We start from the raw sequence: 27,129 nt of genomic DNA, 5'->3' as shown, positions 1-27,129 counted from the left end.
CAAGTATCCCACAAGGATGGGGGGCTCTGTGGACCCCGTGGTTTGGCCAGGGTGGGTGTAGGGTCAGCTTATCAGCATCCCTCTCCTGCTGCTGCCTACTCCTGGCTTGCTGAGCTCTCCTCTTCCAGCATGCCAATCCCCAGTTATCCAGCATGGGCCTGCCCTGCTTTTGCCTCTCTGACCTTTAAGGCCTCCTTCACTAACTTCCTTGATGCCAAAAAGGGTCACCCTTAAAAAAAAAACAACACACGTAAAAAAACTTTGGGGAGTAAATTCTGGAGTGTGCCAGCAAGTTAATTCAATTGGACAAAAATAAGGTGAAAAAGAAAGGAAAAGGTGATGTGTTGCTGCCTGGGCGGGGGAAGATTCCTCTGCCCACAGCTGCCCCACTGCACTGCACTTGATCGAGGTCTGGGGTCCTGGGGCCAGGGTGGGTGCATGTGTGGGTACACCCCATGGGGATCAGGGCTGTGGTTTTGGCAGGGCTCTGGGGAGCGCTTCACGCCTTTTCTTCTTTCTCTCTTTCCTTATTTGTTTGTTTTAAATGAAGAAGAATGTGGGGGATGCCATTCCTGGCTGGGAGGCGGTGGCCACCCACAATGACAGGGTGTTGTGGGTGCTGTTTCTGCCCTCCTGCCTGCACAGGTGTGTTGGCACCAGGGCAGAGTGGTGCCAGCAAGCCCCATGGCAACCTCTGCTGGCTTTTGGCACACACTGCTGAGCCAGTCCTTGGGCAGCCATCCAAGTGACCTGGGCAGTCCCTCCTCTTCAGCCTTCCCCTCTGTTTTCTCTTCTATTGCAGTGAAGCCAGATTATGTATTTGTGGATTTGGCACTTTTTTTTTTTTCCCCTTAATTTTTCATTTTTCCCCTCCTCTCTCAAAGATTTTCTCTCTCCTCTCCTCTGTCCTTCCCTCCTGTCTTTGCCCCAGGCTACGCTCCGGTGACGGGGATGTGCCACCCCCTCCGCAGCTGCACCCTCAACCACGAGGACGGCTTCTCCTCAGCCTTCGTCGTCGCCCATGAGACCGGGCACGTGTAAGTCTGGGGGCAGAGCTGGCAGTGATGGTGCCCCTCTGTTTGCAGAGGGGGCTTTCTGCTGCTGCAGCTGTGAATCCCTTGGGGTTTTCCCACCAGGTTGGGCATGGAGCACGACGGCCAGGGCAACCGCTGCTCCGATGAGACCAGCATGGGGAGCATCATGGCGCCGCTGGTCCAGGCCGCCTTCCACCGCTACCACTGGTCCCGCTGCAGCAAGCAGGAGCTCAGCCGCTACATCCAGTATGAGCCTTCCAGCCGGGGTCGGGGGGTGGTCTCCCTTCAGACCCTGACTGGTGGCTTTTGGTACCCAAAGGTGCTCCCAGGGCTGGAGTGCCTCTGGAGCCAGGCTGGGAGAGCTGGGGGTGTTTGGCGTGAAGGGCAGAAGGCTCCAGGGAGACCTTGGAGCCTCTTCAGTGCCTGAAGGGGTTCTGAGAGAGCTGGAGAGGGACTTTGGACAAGGGAGAATGGCCTCCCACTGACAGAGAGTAGGGTTAGATGGGATATTAGGAAAAAGTTCTTCCCTGTGAGGGAGGTGAGGCCCTTGCAGGTTGTCCAGAGGAGCTGTGGCTGCCCCTGGATCCCTGAAAGTATCCAAGGCCAGGTTGGATGGGGTTTGGGGCAGCCTGGTCTAGTGGAAGGTGTCCCTGCCCATGGCAGGGGGGTGGAACTCTATGGCCTTGAAGGACCATTCCAACCCAAACCATTCTGGGATTCCATGAGAATTCAAATTTCTCAGTAGATGAATTTGGAGAGTGGCCTGGAACTGAGGGATGGGATGATGGAAGGAGATCCTCTCTCTGCAGCTCCTACAACTGCCTCCTGGATGACCCCTTTGAGCACCAGTGGCCCACATTACCTGAGCTGCCGGGAATTAATTACTCCATGGACGAGCAGTGCCGCTTCGACTTCGGCGTGGGGTACAAGACGTGCACGGCAGTGAGTACGGGGCTGTATGGCCACGCTGTCCCCCCTCCCTGGGGTCCTCAGCCAGTCTGGCTGCCACCAGCCTGCTGCTACTCGCCGCTGCTGTCCCAGCCCAGCTCCTCTGTGCCCCCAGTTCCGCACCTTTGACCCCTGCAAGCAGCTGTGGTGCAGCCACCCGGACAACCCCTACTTCTGCAAGACTAAGAAGGGACCGCCCTTGGATGGGACCGAGTGCTCTCCTGGCAAGGTAGGGGCTGGTCCTGCTTCCTGTGGGAGGGATGTGTCCGAGGGCATGATGAAGAGCCCCTTCCTCCTGTGCTTTACCGTTTCTGTAGTGCTGTGAGTGCAGGAGGGCTCTCCACTGGTGCTGAGCGCTTTGGAAGAGGTCTGGAACTCTTTCCTTCTCCTCCCTTCCAGTGGTGCTTCAAGGGCCACTGCATCTGGAAGACGTCGGAGCAGCCTTACAGCCAGGATGGCAGCTGGAGCTCCTGGTCCAAGTTCGGCTCGTGCTCCAGGACCTGCGGGGGAGGCGTGCGATCCCGCAGCCGCAGCTGCGACCACCCGCCGTACGTCCGGGTTCTGCCTCCCTCCCTTTTCCCAGCTGGAAGTGCCGCGAGCCAGAGGTTCCTGGCTCTTCCCCTTGTTGGCAGGGATGGGGACATCAGTTCCTGCGGGAGCTGTACCGTGCGTTTGGGCACTGAGCTGTGCTGGGCTTGAGCACCATCCCCCTCCAGCGCTCTCACAAGGCACTGGGTTTCTTTTCCAGCCCAGCATACGGAGGGCGCCAGTGCCCGGGAGCCACCTACGAGTACCAGGTGTGCAACGCCGAGGAGTGCCCGGGGCCCTACCAGGATTTCCGTGCCCAGCAGTGCTCCAAGCGCAACTCCTACTACACCCACCAGAACAGCAAACACTCCTGGCTTCCCTACGAGCATCATGATGGTGAGTGCTGGCCGGTCCTAGCAAAGGAGCAGTAGCCAAATTCCTCCAGAGGACTCTGCCCTGGTGGCCATCAGCCTGGGATGGAGACTATGCCAGCTGCACAGGTGTTGGGTGATGGGAAGCTCCTGGGCTGGAAACTGTTGTGCAATAAGCTGACATTGAGCAGCCAGCTTTTTAAAATCATGGAATCACAAAATGGTCTGGGTTGGAAGTGACCTTAATGATGATCTCATTTCAGCCCTGCAGCCGTGGGCAGGGAGGGACACCTTCCACTAGACCAGCTTACAGTTGGAAGAACACTTCCAGGGATTAGGAAGCAGCCACTTCTTCTCTGGGCAACCTGTGCCAGGGCCTCCCCACCTTCACAATATAGATTTTCTTTCCAATACCCCATCTAACTGTGCCTTCTGTCAGTTTGAAGCCATTTCCCCTTGTCCTGTCACGCCTTTCTTCTTGTCCAAAGTCCCTCTCCAGCTTTCTTGGAGCCTCTTCAGGCACTGGAAGGGGCTCTAAGTTATCCCTAGAGCCTTCTGTTCTTGGGGCTGAACACCCACAGCTCTCCCAGCCTGTTTCCAGAGCAGAGCTGCCTACTTACATTGCAGCCTCATGTAGTATGTCCTGTCCTTCCCTTCATTTCCTGAGTGTACTAGGCAAAAGTGCAGGCTCCTGAGCTGCAAATAGCCTTGGAAATCAGCCACATGAATATCCTGGGCTTTGGAATTGTGGCTGTGCTCAGGGGTACAAGCTGAGATGAGTTTCTCTCTTCACTCATTGTTATGAATTTCCACAACTCCTTTTCCCACCCCCACCTCTCTTTTTCTCCCTTTTCCTTTTCCTTTGTCACAGATGCTCAGAAGTGTGAGCTGATCTGTCAGTCCGAGGGCACGGGAGACGTGGTGTTCATGAACCAGGTTGTTCACGACGGAACCCGCTGCAGCTACCAAGACCCCTACAGCGTCTGTGTCCGGGGCGAGTGCGTGGTGAGGAGCTCTTGTGGGGCTGTCCCTGTCCTTCCCCTGGCCAGGAGAGAGTCCAGCCCCTTGGGGGCATGGGATTTTGCCCCTGGGGACCAAGCCTTTGTGTAGCAAAGGGAGATGGTGGAGTGATGGGCTGGGCCACAGAGCTGTAACCCTGGGCTGGGCTGCAGGGCTGTAACCCTGGGCTGGGCTGCAGGGCTGTAATCCCAGGCTGGACCTCAGGCATGTAACCCCAGGCTTGTCCTTTCCTCCCCTGGGTGCCAGCACGTTGGCTGTGACAAGGAGGTTGGCTCCCTGAAGCAGGATGACAAGTGTGGGGTCTGCGGTGGGGACAATTCCCACTGCCGGACGGTGAAGGGCACGCTGGCCAAGACCCCCAAGCAGCCAGGTGAGAGGGCTGGGTGAGTTTGGAAGCAGATTCACAAGCTGGATTCCTGTGTCCAGTTGGAGGAAACCTGCTGTTTCTCTTCCTTCCATCCTTCTTCACTCCCTTTCAGGTGTTTTGAAGATGTTTGAGATCCCAGCTGGAGCAAGGCACCTTCAGATAGAAGAGATGGAGCCAGCATCCCACAGCATTGGTGAGCATGCCCTAATCCACCTCTCTTTCACTCTTTCTCAACCCTTTTCTCATAATTCCCACCAAAGAGGGTGTTGTGTAGGTCATTCCCATCCTCCAAGTGAGTGACCAGAGGGAATGATATTGAAAATACCTCCTTTCTCCTCCAGCTGTTAAGAATCAAGCCACGGGGAACTTCATCCTGAATGCCAAGGGCCAGGAAGCCAAAAGCCAGGTGTTCATTGAGATGGGCTTGGAGTGGGAATACACTGTGGAACAAGGCAAGGAGAGCCTGAAAACCAGCGGTCCCCTGCACGAGGCCATCAGTGTTTTGGTAAGCCTGGCTGGCACATGCTCTGGGGGGTTGGGGACAACTGTCACAGACAGGGGAGGTGGTCTGAGGTGTAATGTATGTGGCAGGTGATGGAAGGATGTGGGTAGAGGAAGAGGGCATGTCATTAAATCCAGGGAATGAGCCAGCCAAAAGCACCAAAGGGTGACCAGCTGCGTGAGGGAATGGCACAAGGATGTGTTGCTGCGTTTTGCTCTGCAGCAGTTGTTTATGACTCCAAATGCCATTTTAGTTATGCTGGTCTGTGGGGAATTAGAGGTTGGGTTCCCTGGATATGTGGGGAATGGCAGGTCTGTGCTCCCATCCATCCCTCTGTCCCAGTTTTGGGCGTAGGCTGCCCTGCCACGTGGTCCCTTTCCCATGGCATCATTCTTCTGCCCTCTGCTCCCTCTGGGCCTGCAGGTCATCCCTCAGGAGGAGGAGGTGAGGAGCAGCCTCATGTACCGCTACATCATCCACGAAGACCTACTGCCCATGATTGGAAATAACAATGTCCTGCTGGAGGAGATGGATTCCTACGAGTGGGCCCTCAAGAGCTGGTCCCAGTGCTCCAAGGCGTGTGGAGGAGGTAACTTCCTCTTCATAACAGCCTACAGGGCATGCCTGGGGGTGTTGGGTATGGTAGAGGGTGTGTGAGCCCCTTGGGGCATCTCTGGCAAGGAGAAATCATTGCAAAGCAGTTCAAGTGAGCATTTTAGCTGGATTTCTTACAGAAACAGGCTTGCGTGATTGGGTGTGTGTACCTTTGTCTACCTGTGGACCTGCTAGGATTTTTGAATTCCTTGGCTGTTCTAACTGGATTTGAGCCAAGAAGCAGTGATTTTAAAAATGACCACTACTAAAGTTTGTGCAGAAGTAGGCGTGAGGTTTGCTGGTGAAAGCTTCATTTCCATATGGCCACTGGGATCTGGCCCTTCGATCATGAGGAGCACCTTGTGCTCTGGGAATCAGAGTGGTTTGTGTTGGAAGGAGCTTTCAAAGATCACCTGGTCCAAACCCCTCCTGTGGGCTGGGTCATTTTCCATGGGCTGGGGAACTCAGTGGTGGGCTCAGCAGCCACAGGAACATTCTTAGCAAACCTTGGGTCCCACCTGAGTGGTGACATCTGGGGGCACATATCCCAGCAGGGGTGCAGGAGAAGACCAGGAGGAAGCTGCAGGGATCCCACATGCACCACCTCATTGCCCACACTCTGCCCCCTCAGGCATCCAGTACACCAAGTACGGCTGCCGTCGCAAGAGCGACAGCCGGATGGTGCACAGGAACTTCTGTGACAACGGCAAGAAGCCAAAGCCAATCCGGAGGCGCTGTAACCTCCAGGAATGCTCCCAGCCCATGTAAGTCCTCTCTGTGCGGCCCGAGGTGCTCCCATTCCTCATGGGGGTGGCCTGGGGTCGCATTGGGAGCGTTTCCAGCTGCTTCCCAGCATAAGCATTGCCTTAAATGCCTTCTCCTTGTCCATGTTCCCACCCTGGCAGGTGGGTGGCTGAGGAGTGGGGTGCGTGCAGCCGCTCCTGCGGGAAGCTGGGGGTGCAGGCGCGGGCGGTGCAGTGCTTGCAGCGCCTGCAGGATGGCACCAACCGCACCCTGCACACCAAATACTGCCCGGGGCAGCGCCCCGAGACACGCCGGCCCTGCGGCCGCCTGCCCTGCCCCGCACAGTGGAGGACAGGAGCCTGGTCCGAGGTGAGGAAGCCCCTGGAAGGAGGGTACGGGAGGTGGGTGTGAAGGTCAGGTGCTTGTAGGGGTCATGGAGTAGAATCCTAGAGTGGTTTGGTTCAAAGGGAGCTGTAAAGGTCATCTAGTCCAACCCTGCTGTCATGGATGGGGACACTTTCCATTAGACCAGGTTGCTCAGAGTCTCATCCAGCCTGGCCTTGGTGGAGATACGGGTACAAGAGACAGTGATGTTTTTACAGAATCCTGGAATGGTTTGGGTTGGAAGGGACCTTAAAACCTATCTCATTCCAACCCCTTGCCTTGATCATGTCACCTTTCACTAGACCAGGTTGCTCCAAGCCTGGCTTTGAAAACTTCTGGGAATAAGGGTACAAGGAAAAACGAGAGAGGAGAGAGCATTGCTGTGCAGAGACCGTGGGGGTTTGGGAGACAGGGAGGGAAACCCCATATCAGAAAGCAAAATCCACCTGAGGAACAGTCACCACCACATCCTGGGGGATGTGGGGGCTGTCCCCATGCCGTTGCTGACTGTCTGTCTGTCTGTCTGGGTGCAGTGCTCGGTGACCTGCGGGGAAGGCGTCCAGCAGCGGCAGGTGGTGTGCAAGGGTGGTGACAGCAGCGCACGCTGCGAGGGTGACAAGCCAGAGGCCATCCAGGGCTGCCACGTGGCCCTCTGCCCGGGTGAGAGGAGGCACTGGGATGGGGCATGTGCTGGTGGGGATCAACCAGAGATGCCAGTGGACAAGGTTGGCTTGAACGTCCCTGATGTGGCTGGCAGTAAAAAAAACTTAAAAGCCAGACAAAATATTTCCCTTCTCTGCTCTTAGCCCTGGCATTGGCTGATTTTGGGTTTTCTGGCAGTTTGAATGTGTGATGAGCTGATGGAGATGGATGCCCTTGAGTTTATGTTAGGTGGGGTTTGAGCAGCTTAAATGCTGGGTGCTTAAGGGATTTAGTTTTTAAGGAGATCCCATAAAACAAACAAAACACCTTCCCGAGATATTTTGAGTGCCCTCAGCCTCCTGTGGCTGCTGGGCATCATGGTGTTCTCTCTGCAGGGAAGCTCTCCGGCATCACCACCAGTGTCGATGCCGGTGACCACGGCACGACCAAAGGGCAGCGGGTGCCCCAGGACGGAGCCAAAAACCCTGTGAGCAAGATCTCCTCCAGTAAGTGCTCGTGTAAGGGTGGTGTTTCCCAGGATAACCCTCCCGGGGAAGTGCAGAGGTGGGAGAGCAGCGCTGCTGGGGAGTTTCAGCCTCTGCTGCTGCATCCCCGATGCCTCTGCTCCAGAGCGCGTTGCTCCATTGCCATCTTGTGGTGTACGAGGTCCTGCAGTTCCCATGTTGAGCTCCTTTTGCCTCCCGGTTTTTATGCCCTTTTCTTTTTACCTTGGAATTTTTTTAAGGAGGGAGATTGCTCCTGGTTTTCCCCTTTGGAGTCCTTCATAGCTGTGCATTTTGGTTTGGAGCATCCCTTACTTTCTGTTTTTTTCTCCATGCACAGAATTTTTCAGTGCTTCAGCTTCATTTTCCAGGTCCCTCTTGCCTGCTTCCTGTGTGGATAGGCAGAAAGGGTACCTTGTTCCCTTTGGGAATCCCATTGGAGAGGTGCAGGGCTGGCAGCCTAATGCCACCTTATTTTATGCTGTTCTGTCCTTCTCCAGGGGAGCCTTGCCTCGGGGACAAGTCTATCTTCTGCCAGATGGAGGTTCTGGCTCGTTACTGCTCCATCCCTGGATACAACAAGCTCTGCTGCGAATCCTGTGGGAAGAAAGCCTCCTCCAGCACTGGTTCAACCCCTGTCTCCAGCATTCCCCTGGGAACCACTGCTCCCAGCCCCACTCTGGTGCTCTTCCCCTACCCCACTGCCCTGGCTCAGGGGGAGCCTGCTGGGGACCCCACTCTGGCCCCTGGGGTATCCAGCAGTGGTGCTTCTCTAGGAGAGCTGCCAGCCCCAAGGGAGCCAGGAAGGGGCCAGGGGGGCAGGTAACCTGCTCGGGACCACCTCACTGTGAGGCAGGGAAAGCCTTTCTCCCTCTTCCCTCCCATTCTCTTAATCTTTTTCCTCTCCCCCAACTTCCAGCAATGGTTTTCAGGGGTGGCACTGCCAGGTTTGGGAGTGACCTGACCCCACACCCAGAAATTCCTGGGAAAACCACTCATTTCCCATGGTCCTGCTTGCCCTTCCAGTCATGCCATGGCGTTTTTTGACAGTGCTGTGGGAAAAAAGATGGAAAAGGGCAAAAAAAGCTGCAGGTACACAGGCTGCTTCCTCCCAAGGTGCTAAAAATATGTGGGAGGAGTGATGGCTTTAATGTCGCATTTTCCTTCCCCCTGCTCCAAGCACCAACACAGGATGTGCTGGATAGGAGGGTCCTGGCTTGGTGCTTCAGCCCTGGAGCTTGGGGATAGCAGTGGGAGGATCCTGGGAATCTAGGCAGGGAAACTGGTGAGGTGAAGAGAGGGGAAATCCCAAACTGCTACTTTGGCTGTCCTTGTTGGGGTAGAGAGTTTGGGAAACATGTCTGGGGGAAGGTGGAATGTGACAAGCATAGAATCCTGGAGGCAGGAAATGATCCAGGAGATTCCAAAGTGAGCAATAAGTACCACAGGTCAAAGACCAAAAATTGGTGTCAAAAATGCCCATCACCTGGGGGTGACTGTTTTTTAGCCAGTACTGCCCTTGGCCAGCCTTGAGCTGATACCAGTGCCCAGGATCACTACCTCATCCCTGCACCTTTGGACCCAGTGCCTCTGGGGCAGCAACAGCTTCCAGGGGAAATGGGAGTGATGGGGAAGCCAGGAGTGGATTTTAGGGGCAGTTACAAGGAGAGGAGAGAGACGAGGATTCATCTGCATCTCTAATTGCTCGGGGAAGGGTGGAAAGGGGTGATTAATGCTGTTACAAGTTATTGTGCCAAATACTAAACATTTGCACAGCACTTTAGGAGCCCTGGGCTGCCCTCTCCTTGCTGGGTGTTGGGCCAGCACTGGGTACAGGGTTTGCCTTGACAAGTTTCAGTCCTCAAAAACCTCTCGAAAATGGTGTCCCTGAGGGGGCTTCCATGGTTTTGGTACTTAAGGCACCTCTGGGTGCAGTGGCAGGGGAAGGTGGGCATCTGGGGGGTAGGAAGTTGTGGGAACGGGGAGGTGGAGTCCTGGGAAGGCAAGGCTTGGCAGACAGACCAGTTTGGCATTGCAGAGTGGGATGTCCTTGGGAGCACATGCATGGTGTGGGTGCATCCGCTGGCCCTGAGGCTCCTGCTTCCTTGGTATCCAAGGAATAGGATGTGGCATCCCTAGGGACAGTGTTTGTGAGCTCTGCAGGTAGCCAGGGCTTGCTGGTGAGGTGGCTGGGGTGATTTTCTCAGTCTGGCATGGACTGTGACAGGGTTGAGGTGCTTGCTTTGACTGAAATGGATGGAGACCCCTCTGCATTCTGGATGTTTTAAACTTTGGACTTTGCATTTGCTCTCCTGAGGCTTCCCAACACCCTCCTGCTGCCGAGGCACAGCTGGACGAGCATTTTTCCACCTTCTCTTAAAGTACCTGAGGCTGGAGGCCCCCGGCCTCCTGGGTGCTGCCCTTTGGCCTTAGGTAGGCATCCCAAAACATGGAACAAACCCCCCATCTGTCTGAGCCACACAGCTGGCACACCTCGTGGGAGTGGGCACATGGAGGGTGCCTGTGGCATACCCAGACCCAGGACATGCACACTGGTACCCACAGGGGATCCTGTGGGGATACCAGGGTGGGGTTCATCCCTTGGAATGTCTCCACCACTGCTGTGCCCCTTCCCAGCCCCTCCATGGGAGTGCCAGCATTTATTTATTGTGCCAAAGATCACTTTGTTTGCTCTCGGAGGAGCATAACAAAAAGACCTTTCCCCTCAAAAATGGGCTGTGATGTCCTTCCTCCGGAATTCCCAGCTGCTCCCCTCTCTTCCGTGCTGGCCTAGACTTCGGTGCTTTATTGCTTAAGGAATATTTGCAGTGGTTCCTCCTACACCTCAGGGGAGAGCTGGGGCTGGGAGCTGACCCAGCTCCGTGCACCCACTGTCCCTGGGGGCGTTTGAGCAGGGGGCTCCACTGTGGGTGCTGATTTTGACCTCAGGATCTCCTGAGAGGTGGGGGAGATCTAAAGCAGGCTGTGATAACCTCCCCCACCAGCCGTGGCTGCTCTGGGGTGGTGATGCTGCAGGGCTTTCATGGGATCCTGGAATGCTTTGGGGTGGAAGGAGCTGTACAGCTCATCCAGTTCCAGCCCTCCTGCCATGGGCAGGGACACCTTCCCCTAGACAGCCCCATCCTGGCCCTGAACACTTCCAGGGATGGGGAACTTATTCCAGCTGAAGGCAGGCTGATCTTGGGTGGCTTTGTCCTGTCTCTGGTCCTGTCTAGAGGAGGAGAGGGTGACTCTGATCCCCTGCACCCTCCTAAACCAGATGGGTGCATGGAGTTGTCCCTGTGCTGTGACCTTGTCCAGTGTTACCATGATGTATAAAGTTTTGTACATACGAGATTCAGAGCTTTTTAACTTTTAATATTTATTAATTTTGTTGGGTTCCTTTTTTTTTTTTTTTGAACTCTAACATAATGTAAAAAAATAAAAATAAATCCACATAAAAATCTCTTGCTGTTGATCTGTTTTGGGGATGTGTGTGTAGAGGGGTAAATATGAGTGTGACCCATGTGTGCTTGTTGAAATGGATTTACTTTGTGTTACTTCAACCCGGTGCCTCCTCTTTATCAGCCAGAGTTTCACATTGCTGTTTTGAGAAGGAAGAAAATCTCTGGAGATACACATATATAGATACAGAAACATAAACAGTTAAGCCACTGCAAAAATAAATATTGATGTATTAATGGTTCAGGCCAAAAAGAGACCCTGATGCCATGTCCAGGTAAAAAATGTAGAGAGGTGAAGCCAGGGATGGGATGAGGCCAGAGAGGAAGTGTCAGGGTGTGTTTTGGCAGCCCCCATTTCCTGTCTGATGCCAAAAACCAGTTCCTGTTGCCGGGGTTTTTAGGGAAACTCTCTAACAAGGTTTGGTGCTGCCTCGGTTGTCCCAGCTTATGGATGCTCCATCCTCAAGCAGCAGCAGCTTCCCTCTCAAGGACCACTCCCTGCCTTGCTTCCTGCCCTTTGCTCTGCAGGGCACGGCTGGGAGGGGACACTTGAGTGGTCCCCAGTGCCACTTTTCATCGAGGACAATGGCAGCAGTGGCCAGCTGGTGGCACTTGTGTGGGAGGGAGGTGAGAAGTGTCTTTGCCCTTAGAGGGTGTGGGAGCTGCTCTAAAGCTCACACAAAATGGTGCTTCCTGTGGAAACTTCAGAGATGTTGGTGATTGACTTCACTGTGATTGTGATTGACCTAATTGGTGGTCACTGATGCTGCTGTAATCCCTCAAAAAAGGCTGTCTTTTCATCCTTCCTGCTTTGCGCCCTTCTAAATGTCTCCTGCAGACATTTTGGTGTAATGAAGTCACTCAGTCCTTTTCCTTGTGTTTTTAATGGCCCCTCCTAAAAGGTTAAACCCAAACCCTACCAGGCCATTCCTTAAAACCCAGCCACGCTGGATTCCTCTGGATCTTTGCAGTGCCTGCTTTTACAAGTGCTTTGAAAACCCTGCTTGGATTTTACCATGGAAAAACTCTTCCACCTGTCTGTTGGGTCCTTCCCTTCCACACAGCATCACTACAGCTCATCACACCTTCAGGTTTTTAGGCTGCAGCAGCCACAATATTTGGGCAAGGAGGGATTTCTGGGATTGTAAGGGATATGAGAGACTTCAAGGCTTGCAACTGGTGTGGTTGTTGCTTTTCTTGCTGGGATGGCCAGGTCAGGTTGGATGGGTCTTGGAGCAACTTGGTCTGGTGGAGGATGCCCTGCCCATGGCAGGAGGTGGAATGAAATGAGATTTAGAGTTTCTTCCAACCCAAACCATTCAGGAATTTGTGTTCTGTGAGATGGAGCAGAGCAGGTGCTTGTCCCCATTGTTCCCATGGGAACTGGAATTATGGCTGTGTCTCCAAACACCTTCTTCACTTCTAATTTTCCTACAGCACCTATTGCATCCCTTCAATACTCACACTGTTGGCCAGGATGGAGTGGGTGGAGCAGCTTTCTAGGAAAGCTTCAGCTTTCTTTCCCGTGGCTTTTGCCAAAGGGTTTTATCTCAGCCCTGGAGCCTTGTTGGCTCAGCTCAGCCACTTCCCAGGCTCCCTGCCTGACTCACCAGCCTTGGCCCTGAGCTTCCCCCCAGCTTTTCCTGCAGGGATCTGCTCATGACACAGCTGCTGTGGTTTGCCCAGCTGTGTCCCATTGCATCTTCCCAGCTTTCTCCCTATATTCCTGATTGCTGGGCAGGTTATGACAGCAACCCTGCCAGCTGCTGCTCCTTGGATACTCCAGATTGATTCCCCTGTGGCACTGTGGCTGTCAGATGAGAGTGTGCACGTCCTAGGAAAGCCCTGCAGGGATCCTGGTGTGATGTGCCTGTCCCAAGGCACCTGCCAGCTCTGCAGTGGAGGTTTGGGATGTGCAGCTGCAGCTTCACGTGAGGTTTGCTGTTGCCACAGTTTGGTGCTGGGATTTTCACTGCTGCTTTGGTGAGTTATAAACTGAGGGTTTTTTTTGATTTTTCGTAGAGTCTGAGGAGTCTCTGGGGCCGAGCAATCAGGAAATACAATTGTTTGTATTTCAGGCTGCCTAGGAAGGAGAGAGCAGTGGCTGATCAGAGAGAGCTCTGCCCCAGCACTGCAGAGCTGCCTCTCCACTAAATTCCCATGGAGATCCAATCCTTGCCGTTTTCCAGATGCATTCCATCACTCTTTCTCGTGGTAACTTTTTCTCTGCAGCCAGCTGGAACAGACAGGTAGATAATGTTTTATTGCCCTGTTTGGTGAGTGGTGTCCATGTGCTCTCCTGAGGGCTGGATGGGATGTCCTGGCAGTAAGAGTGACTTGCAGGGTCAAAGAAAACATGGAAAACCGCTTGTGCTGGCAAGCCTGGAGGCCAGGAGGGGACGGCTTTGCCACCCAAAACCCCGGTCAGAAGGGCGAGGGGCTGCCGAGGAACAGCCCTGGTCCATCGTAGGGGTCCCTCGACCTTGTGTGCCACCCGTGGGACATCCCTGGGGAGCCGGAGCAGAGGATTTGGTCCCGAGATCCCCGTGGGAGCCGGCTGCGGTCCCTGCGGCTCCCAGAGAGGCGGGACATGGATGGGCACTGGCTGTCCTGGGGGGCTTCACCAGGAGCCACATCTGGCATCCAGCCCTGCCCGATTGTCCCTTTGACTTGCTGCTGGATGGAATGACCCTTTGGGAGGCTGAGGGAGCTGGGAAGGGGCTGGAGAGTTCCTGAGGGAGCCGGGAAGGGAATGGAGAGTTCCTGAGGGAGCTGGGAAGGGAATGGAGAGTTCCTGAGGGAGCTGGGAAGGGGCTCAGCCTGGAGCAAAGGAGGCTCAGGGGGGACATTCTGGATCTGCACAGCTCCTGCCAGGAGGGGACAGCCAGGGGAGGGGGACAGACAAGGGGAAATGGCCTCAAATGTGTGCTGGGGAGGTTGGAAATGAGGAAAAATTTCTTCACAGAGGGGCTGTCAAGCGCTGGAACAGGCTGGATAAAATACACCCAGGTGCAGGTCCCTTTCTGCCCACTTAAACTGAGATAACTCCATTCCAACTCTGTGGGCACAATGCCACCTTTACTGGGGACCTGGGGCTGAAAGGTCCCTTCCAGGAGGGTTTGGAGCCTTTGCCAAGGAAATGGGTGACTTTACCAAAAAGCCCATGTTCCTTCATTGCTGTTTTAATATCTAATCAGGACTGGGGAAAAAAAAATTCATTGGAAGGGTTTGGAAACTTCAGGATTCAGTGGCTCAGCAGGACAGCAAAACTTCCAGCAGCAATGCAGGTTGGTGAAATCCATATTCAGATATCCTCACCACTTCCAAAGGGTCTGGAAACCCATTCCCAACTTCAATCCCAGCTACAGGACCTGGTCCCTCTGGCAGGACAAGTATCTTTTGGGACTAGGAGTTCAGCTGATTTGGGGTAAATATCAGCTGGATGATAAATATATGCCTTTTTCAAGCTCTAGAGGAGGAGAAAGAGGAAAGGGAGCACCCTAGATACAGACATAGAAAGCAGGTTCTTGCTGGAAGTGCCTCTCCCTTCTTCCCTTCCGTGTGTCCAGGAAAGTTAAGAGTCAGAAACAATATAAAAATGCAGGGCATTTATTTCTGTACATAACCAAAGCACTTGTAATTGGTGTCTCCAGATAGAAAGCCAGGCAAGTCTCCTCCCCTGAACCAGGAGACTCAGTGCTAATATTTCAGGCTCATAATTAAAACAGAATATACTCCATATCACTCTTTTCTTTCCTAAAAACTTGTTTTGTGCCACAAGCACACAAAAAAAGGGCTAAAAATATTTCCAAGAAACATTATTATCAGGAAGGAATGAAGAAATGTTGCTTTTACCTCATGAGCCTCCCTCCAGTGCTGGAGGTGTTGAGTGGTGGTGCATGGTAACAATTCAGCTTGGGAGGCCAACCTCCCAACCAAAGAAAGTAATTTATTCCCCCACTGGGGACTCGCAGCTGGCTGCAGATGTGTCCCCTCCTGACAGCTTTGATAAATCAGGAGAAAACACAGCATTTTGGGCACTCAGTCCTCCAGGAGGGTTTCTTGGGCTCTCAGAAAGTCATTCACTTGCAAAACAAGGCCGTTTCTCATGAGGAAAAGCTTGGCTTCCAGCAAGGCCCTTCCCCATGAAGGAGAGGAGTCCAGGAGGGGGAAATCTCAGCCTTTGGGGGGTGATGGCAGGTTTGGGGGCAAGGGGTGTGTCTGTTCTTCAGCAGCTCCTCTTGAGGTCCCTTCTGATGCCCTTATTGCAGCATTCTTCTCGTTCAAAGGTGGTTGTGGAGGAGAATCCCAAAGTGCTCTGACTCCTTATTCTTTTTCTGCAGTCAGCAGAAGGTTGCAGACCTTGGAATTGGTTTGGTGCAAGGTAAATTCCCTCCCGTGCACAGTGCCACGCCGGCCTTTCTGAGCGGTGCTGCTCTGGCTCCCGGCAGCCTGGGAAACTGTGAGGACTTCTCTGTGGGACAAAGTGGCAGCAGGATGGGCAGGAGCCTGTGGTGGATCTCAGCCTTCTCCTCCCAGACCAGCCCAGTCACCATGTCCTGATGGTCTTATGGAAGGTGCTTCCACCATATCAGGAACTTGTGGCGCCCTTCCCTCATCCCTAACAATTCCCACCCAGTAAGTGCAACCATTCATTCTCTCCTCTTCCCAAGAAGTCCTCCTTTATCTCAAGCCCACCAGGATGTTTCTACAGGATCTGGTGCTACCTGTATGGGACCTGTTCCTCTCTCAGCTGCAGGCACATGAGCACAGGGCTGCTGGAAAACCTCAGCTTGGTGTCAAAGTGGATCGAGGTCTCCACCTCTGTCTGGCTCCTCAGGGTGGCTTGGAGGAAAGGGGAATCCAGTTCTGCCTGGAAATCCATGGCAAGGCTTCCCCTGGTACAGAGAAGCACGTAGGGTCTGGTCACAGAGCAGTGGCCTGTGCTGGCCACCAAACAACTCCATAAACACCTCAGTTAGAGGTCTGGCCATGGAAAATGGGTGTGTATGCACCAGGAAAGGCTGGACCCACCAGGAGAAGAGCAGGGAGCTGTGGGAATCCACCCTTACCCCCCGGGAATTCCCATTCCCAGAGCCAAGCTGACCTCGCACTGATGCTGGTTTTCAGTTCCTGATCCCAAATGCTCACGTCCATGTCAGCTGAAATGTCCAGCCCCAGCCCACCCTGGAGTCTGACGGTCACTTGGAGGCCAGACTGCAGAGGAATGACCTGGAAGATGGAAAAGGCAGAGCTACCTGGGACCAGGTACTGCTCCTGGATGAGTGGCTGACAGCGGCAGGGCCTTTGGCTGCTGGGAATGTCCATCCCAGCCCTGCAGCTGGACCTGCAAGAGGGCAGCTCCAGCCACGGGTCTCCTGTGGCAGGGAAAGACATCGCACTGCTTGACCAACCCCAAGACACATCTGGCAGTGCCACCTCACTCTCAGATCTGTGTCTGGGGTGTGTGACGTCCACAGGCTCATTTCATTGCATTCACTGGGATGTGGTGTGGAGACAGGCCACTGCTCCTTCCCCATCCAGTACCTGGTGGTGGTCCATCAGCAGGAGGTTCCCTCTGACCACACTGGTGGGCTCTCCACTGCTCAGCAGGACCTTGGCCATGAGGTCTGTGTACCCCTGGAAGAAGATGATTGGCCGCAACTGGACGTCCAAGAAGGTGGCCGACATCCCAGCCATGAGCTCCTCTTCCCCTTCTGAGAGGTTTTCTCCCATCATCGACTCCATCCCTTGCACTTCAAAGGTGACCTGGAAGACACAGGTGGACGGGAGCAGGACCTGAGTGATGGAGTGACTTGGATGAGGCATCCAAGCCACCCCTGAGCACCCTGAGGTATCAGTGTTGCATCCTCTGGTTTTTGGGGTAGCAGGGGACTCCCTTCTCCAGAGCAGGAGTGTCTGGTTTCACACAGGTTATTTGGGAATTTGCCTTTTTCTGATACAGGACATGCTGAGCACAGAGGTGAGGCACCACAAGGAGGTGAAGAGGGGACACAGGGTTGGTGCTGTCACTCCCCTTCAGCCCCTCTCCCACCGGCACCTGAGCTGCACGGAGCCGCTGGCCGTGGCTGAGCAGGGAGAAGTCGGAGATGCTCTTCCTCAGGAATCCACCCTCCAAAAACAGCAGGTCCAGCCCAAAAGTGGAAGTCAGGTCCTGGGTGACTGGCAGACAGAGAGATGCCCATGAGCACCCCTGGGTGTCTGGTGGAAGGGGGGTGGTAACAGGATGATCTTTAAGGTCCCTTCCAACCAAACTATTCTGCATCTTCTCCTTTTATTCTTGCAACACTCAAACGATTCAGCATTGCAAGTCTGGTTTATTTTTTTCTTCCTGACTATTCTACCTCACTGACCCTCTGCAAGACCAGACTGAGCTAATCTGAAGAGGGACAGAAAGGAGGATGAAGAATTCAGCAGATACTTAGCAAGACTGCTTTTTGCAGTCTCTGAAGTTTGATTCTTTCTTTTAAATCTCAGTGCAGGAATCCTCCTCTTTTAAGATCTTATTAAAAATACTAAAGGAAGTAAGGAATGGAGTGAAATATCTTGACTTGCCAGGGAAAGCACAGAAACTCCCGCCAGCACCATGCCATTGGTTTCAACTCCAGCTGAAGCTCCTCTTTCAAACCAGCAGCATTTGGGAAAAGTTTGTGTTAGAGAAGGTCAAGTTCATATCTCAGGTGGTGTCAGTCAGCTGGTGCTGGGGGATGCCCTCAGAAACTTCCCTGAAATTTTAGGGCGTTCTATAGACCTGAATCCTCCTCTGGAATCCATCTTTTCCCACCAACCCCTCCTTTAACCCTCTGAGGGGACTGTGGGATCAGTGTCCTCTGTGCTGTCACCTGTCAGAGGTCCCGAGAAAGAAGAGGAGATGCCAACTTTAGAGAAGAAGTTGTAGTTATTTATCCGTGGGTCTCCCATGATGTCTTTCATTATCTTCCTGGAAAAGAGAGGGAAAGGATATGTCAGCACTGTGAGGGAGGGAAGGCAAAAGGTCAGTGGTCACTACAGAAGGAAATATAATTTGCCAAAGTATTTCTCATGATTGGTGACTGCCCAGAGCAGTGTGAATGAAAAATGAAAGCATTAGATGTGGGCTACCCTGGAATTTTCTTTTCCTCTGGCTTTTTCTGCAGCTTTTGCTTAGCTCTGAAAAACGTGAGTGTTTGGTTTGTTCTGTGCAGACAGAAAGATTAATTCAAGTACAAACTGTGCACTGCCCTGGGAGCCAGAGCTTCAGCCTCCAAGGACTCTGCCAAAACCACAAGCCTGGGTCCTGCTGCCATGGGGCAGAATGATAAGGAATGTCAGGTGCCACCTGGCTGTGTGGCATCTGCGTCCCTTTTGTTACTCCAGGAATGTCCAAGCAGCCCCCACAAAGTGATCCTGATAGTAAAAAGGTTTTAAAATCATGGGGATTTAGGGTTAAAAGGAAAATTAAGCTTAGTAGCCCTGAAAACTAAAATACCCTAGGTATGTGAAGGCCTTGTACCTTGCTAGAACTGCACCTGGATAGCTAGTACATGATAAATTATATAATTGTTAGATGTGATGATTGTTTAGTAATTAAATATAATTACTGTTTAATCATAAGATTAATCATGGGTAACTGTGGTCAGGGGCCTAAGAAAGATCACGAGAAACTCGTGCTTGAATAAAGTCAATGTATACAATAGAACAATATAAGTTTAATAATTAATATAGATAGAATATTAAATAGTTCAGCTCAAAAGCCATGTTGGAGTCAGATTTGGGTCTGTACCCCTGATTCCCAGAGCTCCCAATAAAAGCACCTGCATATAATCATATCTTGTGGTTATGTGTGCTCCTGAATTCTAACAATTCTAGCACATTTTAAAGACATGTTCATCCAAAACCCACAGCTGGATTGTGGAGGAGGAGGAGAAAAAGGTGCTGTAGAGGAGAAAAAGGTGATGTAGAGCAGAGGGAAAAATGCACCCGTCCCCTCAAGCCCCACCTTGCCAGGTGGTGGTGGTCACGCAGGCTGTTCTGGACCTTCAGCAGCAGGAACGTGGCCATCTCAGTCTCCATCTCGCTGGTGGCCAGCAGGATGTTGATGACATCCATGGGCAAGGGGTGGCTATCCAGGAGGATTTCTGCAGCAGCCAGGCGACAGGTTTTGTCATAACTCTTCCTATTCTGGTGGAAAATCCTCCTCATCACACGCTTCACCTGATGAGAAGGGGCAATTAAAAGAGGGAAGTGCACTGCAGCAGCTTGGCTTTGAGTGGGGAGGGGAGCACCAAGCCTCCCAACATCCTCTCCCACCTCGCTGGAGATGTGGGGAGCGGGGAATCGCTGCAGGGCAGAGGTGGCTGCACTGGTGATGGCCGTGGGACCGTCCTCGGCGAGCTCCAGGAGGGTGGGGATGGTCTCAGGGAGCCTTGCATTCCCCAGAGCCAGCAGGTAAATGACCACCTCGGGCTCCTCCTCAGCACCTCTGAGCCCCCTGAGGAGCATTTCCACCCCACGCTCCACCACCTGTTCGGGATTTGCAGGAGGAGAGGGAGGTGAGGGACAGGAGATTCCACCTTGGAACTGCAAGTGTGAGGGATTGCAGAGGACCCACCTGCAGCCCACAGAGCTTCTGCTGGCACAGCTTGCCTACCAGAGAGCCCACAGCAACTATTCCTGTCTCCCAGATCTCAGGTGCCAGATGCTTCCCATCCAGCTTGTCCTGGGCATCAGGAAAGGGGTGACAGGAAGCAGAAAAAAGAAATGAGGGAAATAAAAAAAAAAAAAAGAAAAAGAAGGAATATGCTTTACCACTCATCTCAAGCAAGTAAGGGAAAACTAGCTCACCTGCCTTGAAGGAGGCCAGGTGTGAGTTAATTGGATGAAATGCTGTGCTTCTAAATTAAGATTTTATTATCTCTAATCCACTGATACAAAGCACCTTCTGCTGGATTCTGTCCCTCTGAGAAGCATCTACTCCCATCACCAGTGTCCCATTAAATGCACATGAAACAATCCCATGGGCAGGAAAATCAATTTCTACAGAAACATTTTCCTTGTTCCATGGTGTGTGGATCCATCCCCAATGCAAGACCCTCGGGGAAGAGAGAGAGATGTCTGTACTCACTAGGACGAGGTGGAGAAGCTCTTCTGAGGGCCGGGGAGAGAAAGCTGCTGCATAGAGAAACTTCTCCAGGAGGGACTTGGGCTCCTTGCTGAAATCCAGGAAGTCTGAGAGCGCTGCCAAGGAAGCCACTGACTGCGCAGCCACCGCTGCCTCCACGAGGAAGGGGCTGGAGCAGGAGGAGGGAAGTCATCAGTGGCACAGCCGCAAAAACCATCAGTGCTTGGACAGGACAAGCCTTAGGAGAAGCCAGAGAACTCTGCCACAAGTCAGGATGGCTGCCTGGAGCAGGGATGGTGCATGGAGCAGCACCAGGTGACCCTGGATGTCTTGTCCAGTGCTGGGAATTTTGGAGAGATAGCTTCAGGGGTTCTCACCGTGTCTCCTCGGGCGCTCTCCTCAGCAGCTCCAGGACATCCCTCTTCTTGGCGCTGCGCAGCATCTGGATGAACCTCTGGAACTGCCAGGCTGTCGCCACCTTCGAGGTGTCTGTTCTGACTCTCTTCCTGTCAGAAGCCTTCAGGAAGGCTCTCAGCTGCAAAGGTGAGGTTTGTTAGGGGGGATTTTGCCTCTTTTCCCTTGTTACCATGGGATAACATGTTTTGTTTGCACCATAGCAGCCCCTCTGAGAGCACCACTGGGGTTTAACCCCAAACCCCACAAGTGCCCAGCTTGAGGCAGAGCTCCTGGTGAGTTCTGGGGGTTGGTAGCATCACTGACCGATGGGCAGTGGGTGCAGACCCTCCTGAAGGGCAGGCTGGCCATGCCCAGGGGCTGGGGCTCTGCCCCCATGCCAGCCAGCACATCCTTAAGGCTTTGTCCAGACACCTCTGCCGGCCCAGGCATTGCAGGAGACACCAGCTGGAGCTGCTGCCTGTGAAGGGAGAAACAGCTGATGGAAACAGTTGTGATTTCCACCCTCCATGGCCAGTGGTTGGGATCGTGGCTCACCTTGAAGTGATTTTGATGCTGGAGTAGGATCTCAGGGCTGGAGCCACCAGGTGGCTTTCCTCTGCCAGGACTGACTGGAGTAGGCTGTCTTTCACCACAAACTGGCTTCTGCTGGAGGGCTGCCACTTAACTCCAAACATCTTGGAAAAGGTAAAGCAAGGAAAAAAAAATGCAACATTTTCTCCCCTTGCCTTCTCCCCAGGAGACTTCTCTCTTTACATTAGCAGAAAAAGAACATTCCAGCCCACAAAGTCGCCTACTTTACTTGCAAAATGTAGGAAAGGAAAATCCATAAGAGCCCGCCTTCTTCCCAGATGTGGGAGAAGGCAACACCAGGTGTGAGGACCAGCAAGGAGATGCTCCCACCCAAGGCTGATGCAGGTAGACAGAATGGTGACACCACAGAGACTTGCACAACAAGGTGGTGTTGAGACCCCTGCCAGGGCTCGAGGGGTCTCCATGGGAACGTCCATTTTTATATTGAATTCAGTAGAATTTGTATATATTAAAAAAAACAACTTAAATTTTGTTTATGGCAGGTATAACTGCATTAAGACCCACGGGATTTCATGGGTTTATGTCAGAGTTGAACACAGCCTACTGCTTTAAGCAAAACAGAGGCCTGTCAAACTAATCCCCCATGCAATGAGTCTGAGACCCAGAAAACATCCCTGTGTCTCCACCTTCCCAAGCAGGACCAGCTGACAGCTCAGAACTGATAACAGGAGTGGGGATGGGGTGACCCAGAGCACCTTTAATGCTCCTTCCCACCTCGACACCTCAAGATCCTCCTGAGGGATGTTGGTGCATCCCACTTTGAGGATGAGTCTAAGAGTCCCATCCCAAGCTGGTGCAGAAGGCTGAAGCCAGCTGGGAATGGGAATCCAAGGCCACCTGTAAAAAGATTTTAGGGTTTGCGCTGCTGTACTCATTGTGAACTGAGCACCCCCACAGTCAGAGCAATGGACTTGCTTTGTTTACGGAGGTGAATCCAGACTTTGGCTTTGAGCAGCTGAGGAGATCTTTGGTCTTGGTGATGGAATGGTTGGACACGGTGTAGGTGACTTGGCAGCTTCCAGAGGCATCTTCCTGAAACACAGATGGGAGTGACCACGAGTATTAAACAGTCTGTGGAGAGGACAGACACAAGGGCCAGCCTAACAGAACAGCATCTAAAATCTAGAAAGTGGGACAAATCAGGGGGTGGCTGGATAGCTCCAAATCCATCTGGGCATCTTTGTAAATTCAGGTTCTAAATTAAGATGTAATTAAGCATCTCTGTGACTGCATTTGGGGTTCTGAGACTATTTCATGTTGTTCACAGGTCATTCCAGCTGGCTGCTGGCAAAGCAAATCCTGCTTGGCAGGAATGCTTGTGGAGTTTTTTCTCTGCTGCTCCTACTGTCCAGGGAAAGGCTGTGATTTTATTGCTGAAAGTTAGGTTATTTTATTTTAGGTCTTCTGCCTTTCCAAGAGTCATCCTTGCTCACAACCTGGTTGGAGCAGCAGACCTGATGCTGTTTATCCTGAATTTTGCCCCCCCTGCTGAAGCTCCTGGGCTGGCTAGGCTCCAGGGCCAGCTCTCCTGGTGCTTCCCTGGATTTTTGGTCCCAGCTCTGGACCTACCTCCACTGTGGTGCTGGCATGGGGCTGAAGCTGGAACAGACTGATGATGCCTCGTTTCAGGTTGGAGATCAGGATGTTTTCCGCTTTATTCCCATAGAAAGCTTTGACCTGGGAGGGCAGGAAGTGGTGCCTGGCTGAGGGGACATCTCTGGGGTCCCTGCAGGCTCTCTGCTGCCTTCTCTGACAGAAGGGAACCTGAGAACACCCTGTGGAATTTTCTCAAGGAGGCCCTTATCCCTCAATAGCATGAGGACTGTGAATGCAAGAGCACAAAATTTCCCTTTCTTTCCCACCCTGGGGTTCCATAGCCTTAGAGGAGAGGGCCAGAAAGGAGCTTATATCCCATGGTTAGGACTGAAGAGCTTTAACATGGGATTCTGCAGCTCCAGCTGAGTCTTTCTGGAGCACAGGACTCCATGTAGGGTCCAACACTGGCCACTCTGTCCAGTTCCTTCTGCTCTGAAATCAGAGGTGGAGCAGGAACTCCCATGGGCTTCATAGTCCAGAAAATTTAGGATGAGGACAGGAATGCTTTGCAGAGGGCATGAACAGCCCAGGAGGTGTCCAGCTGACCTTCCCACTGATCCAGGAGATGAGCACTGGCTGCTGGAGCTCTGCCTGTGCCTCTGGGCTCAGTGCAATCTCTACAGGGGAACCTCTGGTGCTGTCCTGGCTCTTCTCTTCTTCTGGCTGGCGTTGGGCCTTCAGGTCATGGATCTGCGACAGCAGAAGATGGCAGAAAGCAGTGACCAAGTGTCTGCTCTAAAGCTGGTGTGCATTTTACCTGCAGGCAATGGATTTGGACAGAGAGATCATTTTTCAGCTGGTGTGGGCTAGAAATGGAAGGGGTTGCAGCTCCTGGGGCATTCCCAGCAGGAACACCTGGCTGTGATGGCTGTACCTGCCCTGTACACACACCTGGAGCAGCTGGGATGGCTGTACATGCCCTGCACACACCTGGAGCAGCTGGGATGGGGCTGTACCTGCCCTGTACACACCTGGAGCAGCTGGGATGGCTGTACATGCTCTGCACACACCTGGAGCAGCTGGGATGGCTGTACCTGCCCTGCACACACCTGCACCTGGAGCAGCTCCTGCCCGCCTCGGTCGCTCCAGAGCCGGTGCAGATGGATCAATGCCTCGGCCTGCATCCGGGCTCCCCATGGGGATGGTGTGGATGTGTGCTTCAGCTGGACATCCAGGGTGTACCGGTATTGGTACAGCCTCCTGGGCTGGAAAGAAAGCAGCAAATTCCCTGTGGAAAGATGGAAATGTTGAAGTTAAGAGGTCATGGATCACCTCTACTTTTCATACCCAGAAACCTCCATCCCAGAGGGCACCCAGACTTGCAGGAGTGCTGATGGCTTGGATCACTCCATGTCCTGGGAGGGGAAGTCTAGCTGATGGGAAGGTTTTCATGGGCAGTTATTTGTGCCTGTGGTTTGGATATTTGGGTGCTCTCGGGGCTGGTGTTTCCAGCCCTGCCTTAAGAAAGATGGCTGGAGAAGCAGCTCTGCTTGGGCACTTCAGGACTTCTAGAAATGACAAAGAAACACACTTTAATCCTGAAGGGAAGTTTCCCGAGCATGTCCACGGACAGAAGGGATATCTCCAGTGCCTTTTCAGCACTGGGCATTAACTGGGGCACAATCAACATCTTTAGGGGAGAAAAGAAGCTGAATCCTTCATATTATCAGTTTTCCATCAGAACTTCTAACTCCTAATTAAATCACTATCTTTATGCTAAGACAAAATTAAGTTGGTGGGACAGCTTGTAAGAGGCCGTCTGAAGACCCTTACTCATTTGCCTGCCGATTGCCACGAGCAGGAACTCCCTTCCCCCTCTGCTGTTCTGGCTTGGAGAAGGAAACAGTGCAGGTGCAGCTGCTGCACCATCATGTTGGCTGTTCCCAACGAGGCCTGGCAGGAACTTGGCAAGGAGCTGGCAAGGACTTGGTGAAGACCCAGCGTGGACCCAGCACGGAGCGGCCTGCTGCAATTCCTGCTTCACTCTCCACCCTTAAGCCAAATGAACTGTTGGGGTGACTCTGGTGGTCTCTCACTGAAGACCCCTCATCTGCCTCGTTACCACTGTGATAGATGGAGATCAAGAACCCTCTCCCCAAGGACTGAGACTGAGACTCCTACCACAGGGAGTGAGGGAAATGGTGGTGTGACCACTAATGACATGACCTGTTTTCTTCCAGTAACTTCAATGGACTTATTCTTCATTGTGTTCGTCCTGCCTGGATGGTTTTCAGTAGATTCACCTGTTCCCCCCATAGCAATTTCAACAGACTCTCATTGTTCTGCCTGTTCCCCCCTTTTCCCTATAACTGGACCCCTGGGTTAGGTAGGACTTTGGAGACTCTCCCCAACACAACAAGACGGATCCCCATCATCCAGACCAGTGAGGACTCCGCCTGTGTTGGTAGCTATTCCCATCCCCCCTCTTTCTCTCTCTCTCTCTCTCTCTCTCCCCTTCTATTCTTTTCTGACCCCACTATCACATTTATTGTTTTGGCCCCTAATAAAGGTGCATTTGTTGTGATTAAACTGAAAGCCCCTGCTGTTTTTCTTTTGCACTTTGGGATTGGCTAAGAAACCATCACGACACCCTGCTATAAGCGGATCGTGACACAGCTTTAGATCAAAACTCTCTGCTTTAATCTTATTTCTCTCGACTTATTTGAAGTCCCTTCCTATTGCTCATATACAAGTGTGATTGAAGGGGGGGGGAGGGTTGTCTTTGCCATGACAAAACCAGTCAAATCTGTTTTCTAAAGTCACTTGAAATTCTCTTGCAAATTTGATGCAGTTGTTGGACTTCTGAAATGTTTTACAGCTTTGCTGCTTTTAACAACAAATGAATTAATGGAAGTCCAGGTCAGTCCCTGGGGCTTTCCTCTGTGAGACAGACTGAGGAGTTTTTACAGTTCTGCACTGCATGCAGTTTAAAAAGCTCCAGCTCTCTGGTTTTCCTCACCCCTCCAGAAAGGATTTCCACAATCCTCAAAATTTCCTGGCCTCAGGAGATGCTCATGCTGTCTGCAGTTTTCCAGTCGCTGTTTCCTGCTTGGCTGCAGACCGGGAATGTAAGTGCTGGGATGAAGATCTCACCTCTCAGGACATCCAGACCCCCTCGAGTCCCTGGAGCTAAACTAGCCCAAAGTCTCTCTTACCTTTTGCTGCTCTCAGGAGGGAAAAGCAAAGCAGACAAAAGCATCCCCAGACCGCCTGTGGATCCATAGTGGGCTCCGGGAGCCGGGCGGGAGGCAGGGAAAGGGAGGGGGTGGGAGAGAGGGACCGCACAACAAAAGTGGGCAAGATCAGCAGTGTCAGGGGATGGGGCCCGACCTGCTCCCTGTCCCCGCCTTACCCAAGGAAAGGCAAATAATTAAACCTCTGTGCCAACCCCCAGCAGCCGCGGGGCCTTTGGAAATCAGCTGAGGTTTGCCAAAAGCCGGCGGGAGGGGAGGGATGCTGGAAGAAAAAGAGCCGCCAGAAGCATTGAGGGGTGGAGGAACTGCCCGTTTGTCCTGACACGGGAGGGCGATGCTCAGAAAGCTGCTCTGTCTTTTGGTGATCTCTCTCTTCCCATCAAGGGAGAGAAGACAGTTCCTTTCAAAAGAAAAGACCCAGAAGGGGGAAGGGGGGGAAACAGCTTTTCCATCCTTTTAGCTGGAGACTGGGATTTGCAGCCTGGAGGCTCAAGTTACTTAAAGGGCCAGGCTGGAGGGGATGGGGAGCACTGCTACCCCCAGAAACAAACGGGAAAGGGCTTAGGAAATCCATCTCTAAATGCCTTGGCCCACTAACCATACAGTATTTTTTAAATGCATGAACTTCCTGATTGCTGAGTTTAATTGTTTTCTAAAGACACCAAAGTAAGCGGTGGTGATTCAGCTCAGAGTCCTGGGAAAGCTTTTGCTAAAAAAATGGGGGAGGTGGGGGGGGGGGTGGAAAAGGGAGGCACTTCATGTGTCCTTCTGGAAGTGATCTGCATATTGCAGTGGGATCAAAACCCCAGGACTTTGATGGTTTGGCATTTTCAAGGGCACATCTCCCAGCTCTGCATCACCACTGGGCTTTGGGGCCACTACTGTGATCAGAAAATCAGGGCAGATCCAGCTGAGAGAAACCTGGGGAAACTCCAGTTATAGGTTTCCCATATGTGGTGTCTTCACTTGGTCTTCCAGTGATCCGTATGGACAAATGCCCCATATTTAGCTTGAAAAATATCCTTCTCTTTAGTATTTTCATTTAGCTTTTATAGAATCATAGAATGGTTTGAGGTGGAAGGGACCTTAGAGACCATTCTCTCTCAGTC

General features: G+C 52.7%; 2 protein-coding genes across 2 annotated transcripts in view; one reads left to right on the top strand and one right to left on the bottom strand.

Annotated features, from left to right (window-relative positions):
* Positions 1–9,640, top strand: part of ADAMTS14 (ADAM metallopeptidase with thrombospondin type 1 motif 14) — a 28,425-nt gene extending 18,785 nt beyond the window's left edge. Inside the window, exons 7-22 of the mRNA XM_031505128.2 lie at positions 932–1,037; positions 1,137–1,280; positions 1,844–1,976; positions 2,098–2,211; positions 2,382–2,530; positions 2,731–2,906; positions 3,753–3,886; positions 4,148–4,271; positions 4,381–4,461; positions 4,610–4,773; positions 5,194–5,359; positions 5,996–6,128; positions 6,270–6,477; positions 7,026–7,152; positions 7,530–7,640; positions 8,138–9,640. Of these exons, the coding sequence (XP_031360988.2) occupies positions 932–1,037; positions 1,137–1,280; positions 1,844–1,976; positions 2,098–2,211; positions 2,382–2,530; positions 2,731–2,906; positions 3,753–3,886; positions 4,148–4,271; positions 4,381–4,461; positions 4,610–4,773; positions 5,194–5,359; positions 5,996–6,128; positions 6,270–6,477; positions 7,026–7,152; positions 7,530–7,640; positions 8,138–8,463 (2,396 nt within the window). The 3' untranslated portion in view covers positions 8,464–9,640. The remainder of the gene's footprint in view (positions 1–931; positions 1,038–1,136; positions 1,281–1,843; positions 1,977–2,097; positions 2,212–2,381; positions 2,531–2,730; positions 2,907–3,752; positions 3,887–4,147; positions 4,272–4,380; positions 4,462–4,609; positions 4,774–5,193; positions 5,360–5,995; positions 6,129–6,269; positions 6,478–7,025; positions 7,153–7,529; positions 7,641–8,137) is intronic.
* Positions 9,641–15,260: 5,620 nt separating this feature from the next.
* On the bottom strand, positions 15,261–26,136 carry LOC110477787 (microsomal triglyceride transfer protein). Its single transcript, XM_031505127.2, has 18 exons — positions 25,982–26,136; positions 23,876–24,054; positions 23,373–23,516; positions 22,800–22,907; positions 22,146–22,262; positions 21,174–21,313; positions 20,943–21,096; positions 20,600–20,757; positions 20,226–20,391; positions 19,713–19,820; positions 19,412–19,624; positions 19,101–19,315; positions 17,965–18,062; positions 17,163–17,284; positions 16,649–16,870; positions 16,209–16,333; positions 15,829–15,999; positions 15,261–15,575 (listed from the first exon to the last, which is right to left on the bottom strand). Exons 1-18 carry the CDS (start codon positions 26,046–26,048, stop codon positions 15,428–15,430), a joined length of 2,655 nt encoding a protein of 884 aa, XP_031360987.2. The 5' UTR covers positions 26,049–26,136; the 3' UTR covers positions 15,261–15,427.
* Positions 26,137–27,129: the final 993 nt, after the last annotated feature.

This window comes from Lonchura striata, chromosome 7, assembly GCF_046129695.1.
Source record: "Lonchura striata isolate bLonStr1 chromosome 7, bLonStr1.mat, whole genome shotgun sequence".
Taxonomy (NCBI): Eukaryota; Metazoa; Chordata; class Aves; order Passeriformes; family Estrildidae; genus Lonchura; species Lonchura striata.
Note: the sequence above shows the minus strand (reverse complement) of the source record. Positions and strands in the feature narration are given on the sequence as shown.